Source organism: Colossoma macropomum, unplaced genomic scaffold, assembly GCF_904425465.1.
Source record: "Colossoma macropomum unplaced genomic scaffold, Colossoma_macropomum, whole genome shotgun sequence".
Classification (NCBI taxonomy): domain Eukaryota; kingdom Metazoa; phylum Chordata; class Actinopteri; order Characiformes; family Serrasalmidae; genus Colossoma; species Colossoma macropomum.
In genome coordinates this window covers 11,428,518-11,442,867 of record NW_023494788.1, presented here as the reverse complement: position 1 = coordinate 11,442,867, position 14,350 = coordinate 11,428,518, and the positions used below count along the sequence as shown (strand labels likewise).

The window sequence follows — 14,350 nt, the reverse complement described above, 5'->3', positions numbered from 1 at the left end:
TTAAAAGTAAGGAGAAAAAATTTAATAGGGAGGAAAACTACACAAGGGGTAAGAGCAGGTAAAGCTCTGTTAAAGGTGGGAATAGTCTGATCAGCAAAAACATGAAATTGTCACCCAACTCAAGCTGACAAACGTTTAAGTGTTCAAAGCCTGATGTGATTAGTAAGGTCCTGTTGGGTACAGAAAAATATTTCAAGCTCTGCTGGAAATCCTACTTCATAAACAATAATACATTAGCAAGAAAAGTAGTGTAAGTCTATGACTGCTAAAATCTTTCTCAGTGATACAGGCTTCTGTTTTATTAGTCTTCCAGCTCCAGTTTAAAACTAAAAAAGCAAACTTCAAACACAAACCATGTCTTGGCTGATCAGCTATGTTTGTATCACATCCTCTTTAGATGTAATGCATGATACCAAGATCGCAATGCACGATAACATAGTGATACGACTTCCAGTTATAGAACTGAAGGTGCAACCTATCTTGGTATATGACTAATAGTCTCATTAGTATTTACACTGCCCACTGCACTGTCCACTCCTTTACATATTTTAAATCTCCTCCTATAAAGCACCCATCAGACAAAGACATTGACTCAAGAGCAAAGGTCTCAGGAAACAAAGTGATGAGACGACCCACTGACAAAAGATGACAGATAAATGAAACTTTTAGCACATACGTCAAACATACATGGCTTCTAGTATGATAAAATCTCCAGAGACTGACCTCTTGTATGCAAAGGGCGAGAGCTGCCTGAGTCTCAATGTTGAGGGACTGTATTTGCTGAATGAAGGTCTCCTTCGTTTCACACTGGCCACAAAAGACAGATTTTCAGTTCATTATTTCATCTCTGAATAAGCTTGAACATATTTTTTTTAGTGTACATGTCCATTACCTGTACAGCACATCCCAGTAATAGCAGCAGAAGCCTTCTTAGTTCCTCCACAGCACCCTCTGTTAACCACACACAAAAACAGCATAAAACAATACACATAGTGCACAATTTTTAACTTTATTTTGCTAGTTTTCAGTTATATTGAATGGCAGACACATGGCTGCACTTAGTAAGAAATATTCAAACAATAAAACAGAATATCAGAATGTTAAAGATGTAAAATTTTTGATAAAATTTGAGGAAGTAGCATTACTGTGTCAGGAGAAATAAAAACATGCTGAAATATGATGTCTGTTCGCTGCTGTGAGTTGCCCTGTAAAGCCTTAAATAGGAACTTAAGAGTCAGATGTGCCAGTCAGATTTTGTGGGAGTTTTACAGAGCACATCATACATCTATATGTATGAACGTCCCAAACACAGGCTCAAAAAGAATGTCTGTTTTAAGTCTCAAATGCCCAATCCGGAATAAGACATGATGAACAGTAGATAATAGTAGACAACAGAAGACAATAATAGAAGGTATGTCATTCAACAAGTGTTAAATTCTCTTTAAATACTCTTTCAACATGATTGCAGATTCATCAGCTGGCAGGAGGTGTCTGAAGCAAAACCAACTTTAAAAAATGTTCTTCTGCATATTACATGCGATTACACATTTCCACCAGAGAGGTCTCCAAAACCTCAAATCTTACATAGTGCAGCTCTAGACTCACACAGGCAGATTTAGTGACTAGAAACAGATATCAAAGGGTCTGATCACAGTATTAACTCACCTGTGAGGGGATCTCGCCCCAATACAGCTACATTGGGAAGAGGCATGAGAACCAGTTGCTGAAGGTTTTCCTAAAGAGTCCAAATGAGAAAGAAGAGAGTAGGAGCATAAGTGGTGAAATTTCAGTTGTGTGAAAGTACTTAATTCATTCATTAATCAACGGATAGAGAGCATGGGTCTAATTCAATCCAAATGCCATAGTGAAACTAAGACTGCAACTAAAATACTGCCAAAATATGACATTTACTAATCAGTGAAAACCTGAAATTTCCATTTACAGCAAATGTATTACTAAAATAAATAACTGCTGAATGTAGAGAACTTTTCATGCTTTAAGTATGAAATGTTGTAAAGAGCAAAGGAGAGAAAGAAAAGGACACAAAAAACATTTTCTTTCAAAGTAACACTGAGAACTGCTGTTGTTTCACACTCCTGTTGCCAACTAGGACACTTTAAACAAGAAGTGAAACCACTGTTGACATGACCACAGTTCCGTTCTGTTCAACTACACTTATGACTTAGAAGACACTGGACTATCATCTGATTTAGACCGTTGCTTTGTGTACACAATCACACATGCAGGTGACTCATTTTTCCTGATTATTTTTGTAGAAATATCTTGCGCAAACACAAGTCCTCTACACTAGGATTTAGGCATTTTCTCTGTGGATTTTGGATGATGAAAATTTCTGAAAAACAACACTGAATGAGCTGATGCAGATTAAACTAGGCAACATGAAATTAAGCAAGGCAGCACAAAAAACAGGATTCTGGCACTTTCCTCATGCCAAGGTACTTTCAGATATTGTCGACTCTTTCTACAGGCCCCCTAGTGGCCATTCCACTGACAGAATAGAAATCAACCCTGGAAAAAATCAAGTATCTCAAATAAATATTAAATAAGTAAATTATTTATTCCTATAATTTCATTATCAGATTTATAAAACTTTTGGCTTTCTGCGTGGGACATGTTGAGCTGCCAGTGAGCAATGAGTGCTGAAAGGGGAGGGGTGACAACCCCCTGCTGTGAAAACAAATCACATCTCTGCACAAAGATGGCCGTACCGCAAAACTGCAGCTTTCTTCATATCAAGATTATGTGTACAACCACAATAAAAAACAGTTTTAACACAATAAACACAAAAAAGCACATTTATAAATTACGACTTGCCTGCCAAAACCTGTTTTGTAACTCATATTCCATCGAAATATATTCCATCAATATTACTGAAGAAAAAATGCATAATTCAACTGAAGGATTTTCTCTAAAACAAACGAAAATTGCATTTTATGGCTACAAAGGTGATACTTGGAGTAATTAAGGGTTAACGGTGCAGCTCACATTCACAAAAACATAACTACAAACAAGAACCTCTCTCAGGGTATCTTGTACAACGGAACTGCATTTAAAATGCAGATGAATCAGTATCACACACAAACTGTGACAAACCTGGCTAAAATATAACAGTTTCTCTGTTTTATATCTATAATATTTGGACAGTTCATCAAATTTGTTGTTTTTCATTATATAAATAACAAAAATAGCTATTGAACAATTATTAAAAAACAACTGGTCTTTTATAGCTGCTTTTAGAATAGGATGAGAGTATAATCATATTTCTGTGTTGTTGAAACATAATTTAGATCTGAAAGGTTTAGGAGGAAACAATAACTGTGCAGCTGTCATTCACAACATACCTGCATAAAGCAGCCTCAGTCTGAAGGTTGAGCAGGGAACAACATTTGGAAATACAGGTGAATCACTATCACACACATAGAGAGACAAACTGCAAAGGCTATTCACCTGATAGTAGGACCTGAGGTGCCGGTTAAGGATGGAAAAATTCTGAACTCTGAGAATCTTGTCATCACCCACGTTGTGATAGATCTGCTCTACTTTTGGATTTGGATCACTGGCGGAAATAAATAAACAAATGGAAAATGACAAATCCAAATACACTTGGGCATTTTTAATCTGTTTTCTTTCTACTTTCCACAAACATGTGGGCTATTAGCCGTTATCTTACATGATTCTCATGACTTCATTGAGGTAGACTCCGTCGGTGAGGCGCAGGTATGCCCGAACTGCATTATGGGAGTTAGAGTTCACCTCCATGTAGTCCTGGTAAAAGGGATTGGTACCTTCATCGCCCACCATGTCCTCAAAGAGAAGAACCTTACGAAGATATGAACCTCAAAGTTAGTCTAAACGCCAGCACAGCTAAAAAATAACGCCTTTCAATTATTAATTATAATTAAAAGCATGACGACAATTTTAAAGAAACGAATTAATCAAAGGTAAAATATTAAGTTGTTAACTACAGTATCCAACAATGTTAATATTATAAAATAAGCCATTTTAGTACGGAACATCCACTGTTTCTCAAGTGGGCTTTGTTGATATACAATGTCACATAAAAAAATGTCATTTAATTAACGTGTGAGTAAGAAATGCTCTAATGAAACACTTACCCACGTAACAAGTGCGCTTCCCATAAAATCTTCTAACGTTTCCGTAAAGTTAGCATCCATCTTGCTCAACCTCAGCCTAATATTTCTTTGAAAGATCTTTTGAACGAAACTTTTTATAGGTATTTAAAGCTTAAATATGTATTCATGGTTAGTTTTATCCAACTAAAGTAAACTTTCCTCAGACTTCGTCTACTAGCTGAAGTATGTCCGTTAGCATTGTGGCTGCCCCTGCCCTTCTCCTTTTCTCTGTCACGTTAGCAACACGCTTAGAAACCACCCCGGAATCGGCAAAAGACTGTCGTTGCATCAATTCTGTTCCTCGTCACAGCGGCTCCTGAAACAACTCAGTTACCGCAGGGTTTCCACACAGCCAGGACAGGCTGAGTGCTCAGTGAGGCCGGGGAAAACACCCCCACAACACGCTTACTTTCCACTTTACTCTGTGGAAAGTCACCAAATCTCCAGAAGTTCACGTTTTGTCACTTTGTGCAACAAACACACCTACAGAGGGGAAACGACACTCCAAAAGTGTTAGTGCGAGGTGTTAGAGTGTCAAACTTGGTTCCACAGCTCCATCGTGTGGTGTCCTGCAGTAACACTCTCCAGCGCGGTAGCACGGTGCTGCGGTAATATAGGCTTAATGTACACACTAAAAAAAGAAAGTTGAAGAGTCCCCAGATTATTGAATTTTCAGATTTACCACATCATCGTCAACATTCCATATAAACACTAAGCTGACATGTTTAGGTTCACTGGTCATTTTGGATAGTCAGTAAAATAGCATTATTTTTGCACTGTACACATTGCATCTTCTATTCCTTATTACCACTAATAATAATAGTAATTTTATACTATTAATAATCATTCTAATAATTTCTGACTCAGTAAGTTTCTCTGCAATGAGCCATTTCACATCAAACCACTATGAATGACTTGGTTCACATCTCAGCCTTTGAACTGTGCAGAAAAGCTAAATTGAACACTGATTCATAAACAGATTGTGGTCTTCAGTGTTGACACAGATATGCTACATATGGTACATTATAAAAAGTTCTCATGTTTGTTCTACATTGTAGGCTATGGGTGAATGCTTTGACAGCAGTTATGGTATTAGCAGCTACCAAAAGGATAAAGAGATTTCATGCGTCATAACACGGGACAGCCTGCAACGCTGTCTAAATCAGTCTGACATACTAGTCGTTTATAGACTAGCCTACATAATCCAGTTCACTCTCTCTCTTTCTCTCTCTCTCTCTCTCTCTCTCTCTCTCTCTCTCTCACTCTTCCCCCAACCCCCTCCACATCACACTCTCATTCTATTTTTATCTATGCGATAGGGATCAAAGCCTTCACAAAATCTTTTAGTCTACTAAGTTACCCTCGGCCAAACCAATAGTGAGGAGAAAGTGCTCTAAAGGAATAAAACAGAAGCGAGACAACTCTCTCAAACCCTCTTGAGGAAGAAGGGAGGGGCTCTGAGCCTTTATAAATAGTTTCAAATCAAAAACAGCATTGCAGTCACTTTTACAAGCTGGAAAAATTGACCCAGTAACATCACAAAGCAGATACAAACTCAAATCTTTATTTGCCTCACGCTTCTTTTGCATTTGCTCTAGACTGATATCTTTATAGCCACGCATAAAGCAGAACGAGGGACTACAAACAGCATGCAGTTTCATATACACACTCTTTCATACACCACTGTGAAACAGTATGGTTTCCTTCAGGTTCTTCAACTTTCTGTATTTTTACGTCACTATGTTCGGATGAAAGGAAAGGTCAAGACTTTTTTGATGTCATAAATGACTTTTTTTCATCAAATTATGTTGAAATTGTAATGGCAAGTTTATTGATAATTAATAACGATATAACATAAATAAGGAGTGTTTTTATTTTTTATATTTGTTTAGATTTTTGATCATTAGAATTATGATCTCTATTCAACCTTCTATTCAACCAGTCCCTGTCCTTTAGCTTGAGGACGTGGCCTCCTTCTCCGGTGCTGCTTCCTCTGCTGCCGCCTCGGTGGCTGGAGGAGTGACGTCCACCTGCACTTGCTTGAAGAAGTTCATGATCTTCTCTTGCAACTCCTTGACTGTTTCCTTCACTCCTTTCTCCAGGATGTAGCCCTCAGTCTCGATCTCCACGTTCTCTTGACCCTCCACTGCCTGCATGGACGTCTGTAGGATGCGCAGGCTAAAGAGCACAGTCATCTACAGCATACAGAGAGAGGCCACAGGGGGTTAAAGGTGGTCTTGCGTTTGTTCTGGACAGGCTTGTCAAAGGTGTGTGTTTTTAATGCTGTGCTGTGCAGGATTTTGATTGTTGCCTGCATAAAATATGGCAACAATGTCCCCAAAAAGTATTTGTCAAACCAAAGTGTCAAACCAAGCAGCATTTATTTTAAACAGACCATTCCAAGACTGTCATTAAAGTGTTCTCTCAAAAGGGGCTGGTTTGTTTCAGATCATTATCATTTGAGCAATTGTATCTAATTCCATTAATAATTCCATCAATGAACACAAGCTCATCGACACTATTGTATGAAAACAGCCCCAGACTTTGACTTTTCCACCTATGTGCTTTAAAGTATCCTTAGAGCAATCTTTTTTTACTGAGCCCTGCTGGTGACATCCCATATAAATAAATAATAATGCGTGGCCACGCTGTATTAAGCCATGTGAACAAGATCCTAATGCGTAGCCACAACTTAGAAAGGAAACAAGATCATGCCTTATTAAGCTGTGGTCAAGGCTTAATTATCTCATTGCCATGATTAAGTCGTGCCCAAGTATTAGGATCTCGTTCCCACATCTTACTAAGTAATAGCCATGTATTACTTTTGTTTATACAGAAATGTCACCAACAGGGCTCTGTACTGTTTGTAATTCGTCTCCAGTTTTTCTCCACACAAAGAGTCTACCATCAGTTTATCAAAAATGACATAATCTAAACAACTACATACAATTTTACCAGTGGTTGAATTGAGTCCAAATACTTTTGGGGCCAATGTATGGGAATTATGTGGTTTCTGTGGATGATCACAACAAGCCATGGCTTCTCCAAACGCATTTAGCTTAGTGTTTACTGCCTCTTTTTACTATATTTTGCTGGCAGTGCAACCTAAAGTAGCTGTGAAGTGGTCCTGACTCAGTGAAGCCTATTAGAATTATATAAAGGTTTTAGCTAAGAACTGTAGAGAATCACAGCTGTGAATTCCTTTGGCTGATTACACAGCGGTTAATGACAGCAGCTAGAGATTCCACCTCTGGGTCAGATTATTTTCGTGCCATAAGATGGCTGCAGAGCCGGTCAATAGCTGGATGAATGTGTGAATGGTTCAATATAGGGAGGCATGTCACATAACAAACTGATGTTATTGTAGGTCAGCTCTATAATAATGTAGTCATTAAACAGTTTCCTCCAATAACACCTGTAATTAGCTACACTGTAAAAAATTACAGTACTATAATATTTACATACTAGTTGCATTACTTTCACAGCAATTTACTGAACTAACAGTACTACTAACAGTAAATAATGCAAAATAGCAACTGTATACTGTGACTAAGAACCACAAGATATTAATGGATATAGCTGTATTCTTCGGTGCACTTACTGTATTGAGCCATAATTAAACTACAGGATTCTCTTGTATTTTTACATAACTACTGTAAAAAAGTAATGCAACTCATTCACCAGTAATTTACTGTAAATTGACATATAAGAAAAATTACTTTTAATTTTTCCAGAATTATAAATGTTAATTAAACCAAAACAATAAATACTAATTTTTTTGTTCTATTAAACTGTTAACTCCCAATGATAATCTGCAGTGATGATTTGCAGTGTTATTCTAGAAAAAGTCTTAAGATGAGTTGATTTCACAATAAAATTAAAAATGTGTTGAATATTGTGAAATCCTCGCAATAATTAGCAGTTTTTACTTTAAAGTTATAAATTGAAGCTGTTTCTCTACAGCCTATTAACAAAAATGGTTAGTTTTACTCTTAAACAAACCAGGCTGTATATAACTGCTCTTCAAATCCTGCCTGGTGGGTCAGAGCACAGCACATTTTAATGCAGTGATTATTAAGCAGTCAGATATCTAGCTGTCTGTTTTGTTTTTTCTTCATCTAACCGTTTGTTTCATTTATCTGGTCTTTTATCTTTGTCTCATTGTTGTCCCTTTTTTCAGTTGATGTCCTTTTATTGACTATTGTCTTATTTCAATGTTATGTTCTCAAGGTTATGTTCTCAACTATTATTATTGTTATCAACCTTCCTACAGATATTCCAGCTCTGATCTGCCATCTAATAAATGTCTCCAGACCTTGAATAGCTTTGACTCTGCTCTAAGCTACAGTGCATCTCCAGATGGATGGTTGAGGATTTTTTTCTGCTACAGCACACTTAACCTTTATAATTCTCAATCTTCATGCTCTGTACCTGAACCAGGAAGACAGACATGACTCCAGGCCCGATCGTGTTCATCAGGCCCATGTAGTAGTTGACCAGAGCCTGACGACAGCCACGGTTGTACAGGTTCAGCTCCTCGGACTGGTACTCATAGTTGTAATGGGCTGCATTGTCCAGAAGCTGGTACTGGATACAGGGCCTCGGGGAGGCCGGGTTACAGCAGCTGAACGGCACGCCGTCCATCAGGTAACGGCCATCCACGTTACTCTTCACACGACTGGACAGGAGAAAGAGTGGCACAAGACACACAGTCAGGCGCTACTGCTAGATATGTCAGTTAGCCCTGGATGTTTTTAACAGTGGTGGACAAAGTTTACAAATCCAGTACTTGAGTGAAAATAGATGTTATGTACTTTATTGGTCCTACAAGGGAAATTGTATTTGTTTTTACGTGTATTAAAAGTAAAAGTATTGTGAGATATTCTTAAAATTCAGTCATTTCTACACTTCAGTGTAGTCTTGTGTAGTCTTCAGTGTAGTAAATGGGTAAAATTACATTTCCCATCCAAACTCCCAGTAAATAAGGTATCTTATTAAAAATACCCTGCACAGTGTTATTACAGCATTTTCTTTCATTCTGAAAGCTTGTCAGAACTATGATTGGACAGTCAGGGGAGAGATTTAGTGAAGTTTAGTGATCTAATGATTATTATTCTTTTGTATATCATCGTTGTCAAAAATGTATCTAAAAATGTATTTTTTTGCTTTTTTTTCATTTTCATACATCATTGAGAGCAGAGGCTGCCCTCTATATTATGTGAAAATTTCATGATGAATGGACCAACAGAAATGCACCAAAAAAGCTTGGAATATTGAAATAAAAATCTAATTTCATTGACTCACAGTAAAAGTAAAAAAAGTGTTCTTCTGCTGTAAAGTTACTATTTTGGAGATATTTGTGTTTTTGTGTTCTTTTAATAGCGATGATATGGAAAACAGAGTGCAGAGACTTCAAAAAAGGACTTATGTACAGTAGTCGGTCACATGTACTTCATTACTGCCCATCACTACTTTTTAACCACTTAAGCTCTAAAGACCTCACAGTACTTTAGGTGCACACTTCCATTACTGCTGAATGCAGCTATTTAACTTACATATTTGTTTGTCAGTAGTTACAAAATAATTCACATTACTTACTAAAATATAAGCTTTAAGATGAACTGAATTATAAGCGTAAAGCTGAAGAGGGCATTTTATATTCTTTCATGGTGGTTACAGCAGCAATGAGGCAGTAGATTGTTCTTTGTGCGTTCTAAATAGATTTTTTGGGGGATAATCCATAGTTCCTTATGGATGTGAGTATTTTGAGTGATGATCAATGTAAATCGGTCAGGGTGACATATGCTGGCACATGACCTTTTTGATCAGCACTTGCCAAAAACGACATTTTCATTGATTATGAAAGCAAGAATGTGGGGCTGTCAATGATGTTTACAGGAAGTACAGGAAGTCCCCTCATCCGCTGACCATACACACTGCTGGTTCTGTTCTCTCTCTCTCTCTCTCTCTCTCTCTCTCTCTCTCTCTCTCTTTCTCTCTCTCCATCTCTCCCCCAGTGTGGTGCAGCAAAGTGCTTTCTTTTTAATGACTCACTCTTTCACTTCTTTGGAGGTGAAGTCCAGGTACCGGTTGTTGATCCACTGCACCTCAAACCAGTCCCTGTAGTTGGTGTTTCCACAGCACTGAAACTCAATCTGCAGACGGTCAATTGTTTCCTTCTGGAAGCAGCGGCCTGGAGTGTCTGTGTCCTGTGGAATGTATTACCTCTTTATACTTAGCTCTGAGAGCTTTGGGTCTGTTATGTGACATAGTGACAAGTTTTACAGCACATAAAATTTGTCCTTGGACTAAATTACATGACTAATGCATGACTACTGTTTATTTGCTGAATTTAACATATTGGGAAAAATGAAACATAGAAAGTGGCCTGTGCAAAAGTTATTGCACTTTTTTATTGTTTTATTTTTATTTTTTCATTATGTTAAACTCAGCAAATAAATGAAACTTGTGGAGTAAAATGGGAATGTTATCAAAATGTTATATTTAAGTTTATTCTCTGTAAATCAACAAAACAATCAAAAGTTTGCATATAACTGTACATTGTCATTACACTGGCTTACTTTGGTGCAATGATTAACACAGAAATCAGAAATTATCTTTTTGGTGATTTCTGTCCCAAAATATACTTTATACTATATTTCATTATGTTTGGATTTAACTACGTGCTCATACTTCATGAGGACAGTACCCAACCCATTATCATGACAAAAACAATACCATGTGAGTGGTTCTGGTGAGTTTTCAGAAACACAATAATCCTGATGTTTGAAAGTATTTTGTTGTCATGTCATCCTTATTTGCTTGAATTTATTTAAATATCTAACTGAGCCATTTCTTTTGGTTACTGATGTTAGAGATAATGCATGGGGTCTTATGTCATCTTCTTTCATCATCATAAGTAAATTCTATATTAGTTTCATAATGGTTTAATTGCATAGTAATACCTGAGTAATAATCTTAAGGTTAGCTGAATAATAGTGCCTGCTGTTTTTGGGTTATAAGAGAGAGAATGTGAATTTGTGCATGTAATTGCTCACCTTATAGAAGCGAATGCCATTCTTCAGGCCCACTTTCAGAGATTCCTCCAGACTGGGCTGCAGGGCATAGCTCAATATCATGGCCACCAGCAGCAGGGAGGTGAAGAATATGGAGACACAGAAGAAGGGAGTGAGGAAGTTCTTCCAGCGTGGAAACCGTGAGGCGTCCAGAGAGTCCTGGCACACTTTACCAGCACAGATGTTGATCCCCACGGATGCCAGCCCCACTGCCATCAGCAGATTGGGCACAATGTGGATGTCATTGTTGTGCATCACCTACAAAACAAGGTGAGAGTTAAAGGTGCAATAAACAGAATTAGCAACTTTGGAAATCTGCAGAAATGCAGTGTTTTTAACTTTAATAGGAAAACACAAGCTGAGAGGTAGTTTACCACATTGTTAAGTGATGAGTGTCTTGGCTTTAAAACACAATTACATACAATACTGTGCAAAAGTTTTAGGCAGCTGAAAAAATTTGATTAAAAGGCAATTTAATTTAGGTGTAAGCTTTTATTTCCTAGAAAAACTGGTGATTTTATGGATGACAGTGTACATATACATATATATATATATATATGAAAAATATACTCCATATGAAAAGGCCATGTGCCCTTTTAAAGGTGTGAACATTATATGATAAATCGTTTAATATAAATTTTGAAAAGCTAATTTTTTAAAGTTATATTACCAATATGTTAAGAACATTTTGACCTTTTCTACAAAGTTACCATTTCAAAAAATACAAGGATTTTTATGACGCAAAGAAAGGGAATGCACTCCTTTTGCATGGATGCGGTACTGCGGCCTTTGGACATAACTCTGGACAATACCAACAGTATTGTAAAGGAAATGCCAAATAGCAGGACAGAGTCACATGTAGTAAGTTTGACTGATATTTTTTAATGCCATTGATGGAAACAACCTAAAACCGTCATTTGTTCTGAAACTTAAAAGCAGGTCTAACTATGGGATGTTGAGCTGTAAAAGAAGAAGTTGTAAATGTTCAAAGATCTACACGTGCTGACCTAATGGCTTTCCTACATTGGGCGTTGGAGGTTATTTCCTGTTCCTTTGACATGTGACCAGCAACACCCATTAAAGACTGTCAAGGACTGACAGCAAAAGGCACCCCAGCTGCTTCAGTTCTAGCACTGAGTCTGCAGACTGTGGCTGATGTTGACACAATGCATACACAAAAATAAGAACTGACTGTTTACTGTTGTATTAAGCTTCAGTGTTCAGTTGTACAAGGTGGAAAATATCTAGTCCAGTCAGGTTTAGTTTTGCAAATCATGGCCTGCAGTGCTGTTAATGCACAGTATGTGGATGAGTTGAACTTTGCCCTATATACTTCAGTATATCCGTATATTGCTTTGGATGAACTAATAATTCTGTTCCATTGTGCTACTTTACAGGTTTCCTTATTTCTATTTGTGTGGTTCTGTGTACCAAAGCCAATCATAACCACTTTCCAGCCTCTCTTTATCCCTTAGATTTAAACAGGCTGTTTTTGTAACTGTGCTTTTAACACGGATATATGTAAATGAGCCCTGTTCTGATTGGCTGCCCTGTGTTGTGCCTTGTTCAAAAAGCGGTTCATGCTCAAACATGCCTTATAACTTCAGTGTGGATGGGCGGAGCTAAACTGCTGCAAGCCAAACAGATTTTTGTGACATCACAGAAAGAATCAGTTCAAAATGGTCTGTTTTTGCTGCTTAGTTTCTTCAAATTTAACAATGTTTACGTACTACATTGTACTAGATCCTCCATGTTGTGGGCACCAGAAAAATATTGGGCTAAATTAATTCCATACAGTTAGAATACAGAAGACTATTCGAGGTTATAATAGTCATTAATGAATTACACACCCAGAATTTAGTTTAAAAAAGTGTAGTAATTATATCCTTATCACATGTTTGTGAGCAAGACTCTGTAACTATATAAATAATTAATTTAGGTCATAACAATAATTTATGGGTAATAACATAACTGTAAGTCAAAAATCTTGCAAAAATTATGAATTAGTGAAATACAGTTAAGTGAAATACAATGTGGCTGAGCTGTTGAGGCTATGGACATTGTAACGAACTGTGTGTTGAGCTGGCATTAGAAGTAATTAAGGCTTATTACCTCAGCCCTGCGGACCAGTTCAGTCTTGAGGAAGACCCCCATGGCAACGGTGATGGCTCCAGAGACCATGGCCACCCATGACAGGAGCCAGAGGCCCTGGGCCAAACGCACTCTCCTCTGGAAGGAGAACTTTAACTTCAAGACTGACATGCTAGAATAAGAGAACAAAGGCAAGGGAAGGAGGTATTAAAGGATGAGCCGGAGAAAGTGAGACTGCAATCGAGAGGATTAGCCACAGGTTAAAAAAGAAAAAAACATAATTGTAATAAATTCAAAATGAAGTTATGACATCATCCCAATGCTTATTAGAATACAGCTAAAGTTGATAAACTATAAATAACTAGCCTAGTTCTGTGAGGATGAGAGAAAAGACGAGAGACGGGGATTTAAGGCTTTGGGAGGTAAATATGCTCGGCCGAACATCCGATTCAGGAGTAAACAGACAATTTACAGGTAAAGAACACATTAAAAATAATTTAGATTGTGCATTTTTAACCATAAATCCACCAAGAAAAACAGATTCAAAACAACTTTAACCCCTTAAACACTAAGGGCCTGTATGTGGGCCCATTCCTTAGTTCTTAGTTCAATTTCACATCTGCATAACTTACATGTTAATAATTGCCAAATAAATCATAATATTTACTGAATAATAAGTCTTAAGGATAATAACTCAATAAAAGCCTAGAATTCAAGTGGTTAATACATGGAAATTCCCAGTAACGTATTAAAAAAATTAAACAGAAGCTTTACATTCCATCTGAATTAACGTAAAAGTTAGGATTACTGATTACCTTCAAAGATTGTTCGGTGTCTTTCGTTTGGGACCCAGAGCCTACAGAATGCCTCCTACAGTTCTGCAGCCATTTTGGCGAGGGCTCAGAAATATTGTATGGGGCATTATTATGTCTTGGGTGCCATAATCCCTTCTCCTCAAGTCCGATCCTATTAAACTAACTCCAGCCAATAGGAATCCAGGCCAATGTCCTTTAAGCACACCTGCCCTTG

General features: G+C 37.4%; 2 protein-coding genes across 2 annotated transcripts in view; both read right to left on the bottom strand.

The window, feature by feature from the left end:
• Positions 1-4,606, bottom strand: part of ccdc88b (coiled-coil domain containing 88B) — a 29,131-nt gene extending 24,525 nt beyond the window's left edge. The window contains exons 1-6 of the mRNA XM_036568461.1: positions 4,137-4,606; positions 3,692-3,840; positions 3,469-3,577; positions 1,666-1,735; positions 893-951; positions 724-807 (exon numbers count right to left, since the gene is read on the bottom strand). Coding sequence (XP_036424354.1) covers positions 724-807; positions 893-951; positions 1,666-1,735; positions 3,469-3,577; positions 3,692-3,840; positions 4,137-4,196 — 531 coding nt within the window. The 5' untranslated portion in view covers positions 4,197-4,606. The remainder of the gene's footprint in view (positions 1-723; positions 808-892; positions 952-1,665; positions 1,736-3,468; positions 3,578-3,691; positions 3,841-4,136) is intronic.
• Positions 4,607-6,106: 1,500 nt separating this feature from the next.
• rom1b (retinal outer segment membrane protein 1b) lies at positions 6,107-13,492 on the bottom strand. Its single transcript, XM_036567956.1, has 5 exons — positions 13,343-13,492; positions 11,213-11,488; positions 10,209-10,363; positions 8,586-8,832; positions 6,107-6,349 (listed from the first exon to the last, which is right to left on the bottom strand). The coding sequence occupies exons 1-5, from the start codon at positions 13,490-13,492 to the stop codon at positions 6,107-6,109; spliced, it is 1,071 nt and encodes a 356-aa protein (XP_036423849.1).
• Between the last annotated feature and the right edge of the window lie 858 nt (positions 13,493-14,350).

Excerpts from the sequence above, each read along its gene's own strand:
- rom1b (XM_036567956.1), bottom strand. The coding sequence starts at position 13,492 with ATGTCAGTCTTGAAGTTAAAGTTCTCCTTCCAGAGGAGAGTGCGTTTG. Across the intron at positions 10,364-11,212 it reads ATGGCATTCGCTTCTATAAG|GACACAGACACTCCAGGCCG; the intron begins GTGAGCAATTAC and ends TACATTCCACAG. Across the intron at positions 8,833-10,208 it reads ACCTCCAAAGAAGTGAAAGA|TCGTGTGAAGAGTAACGTGG; the intron begins GTGAGTCATTAA and ends TCTCCTGTCCAG.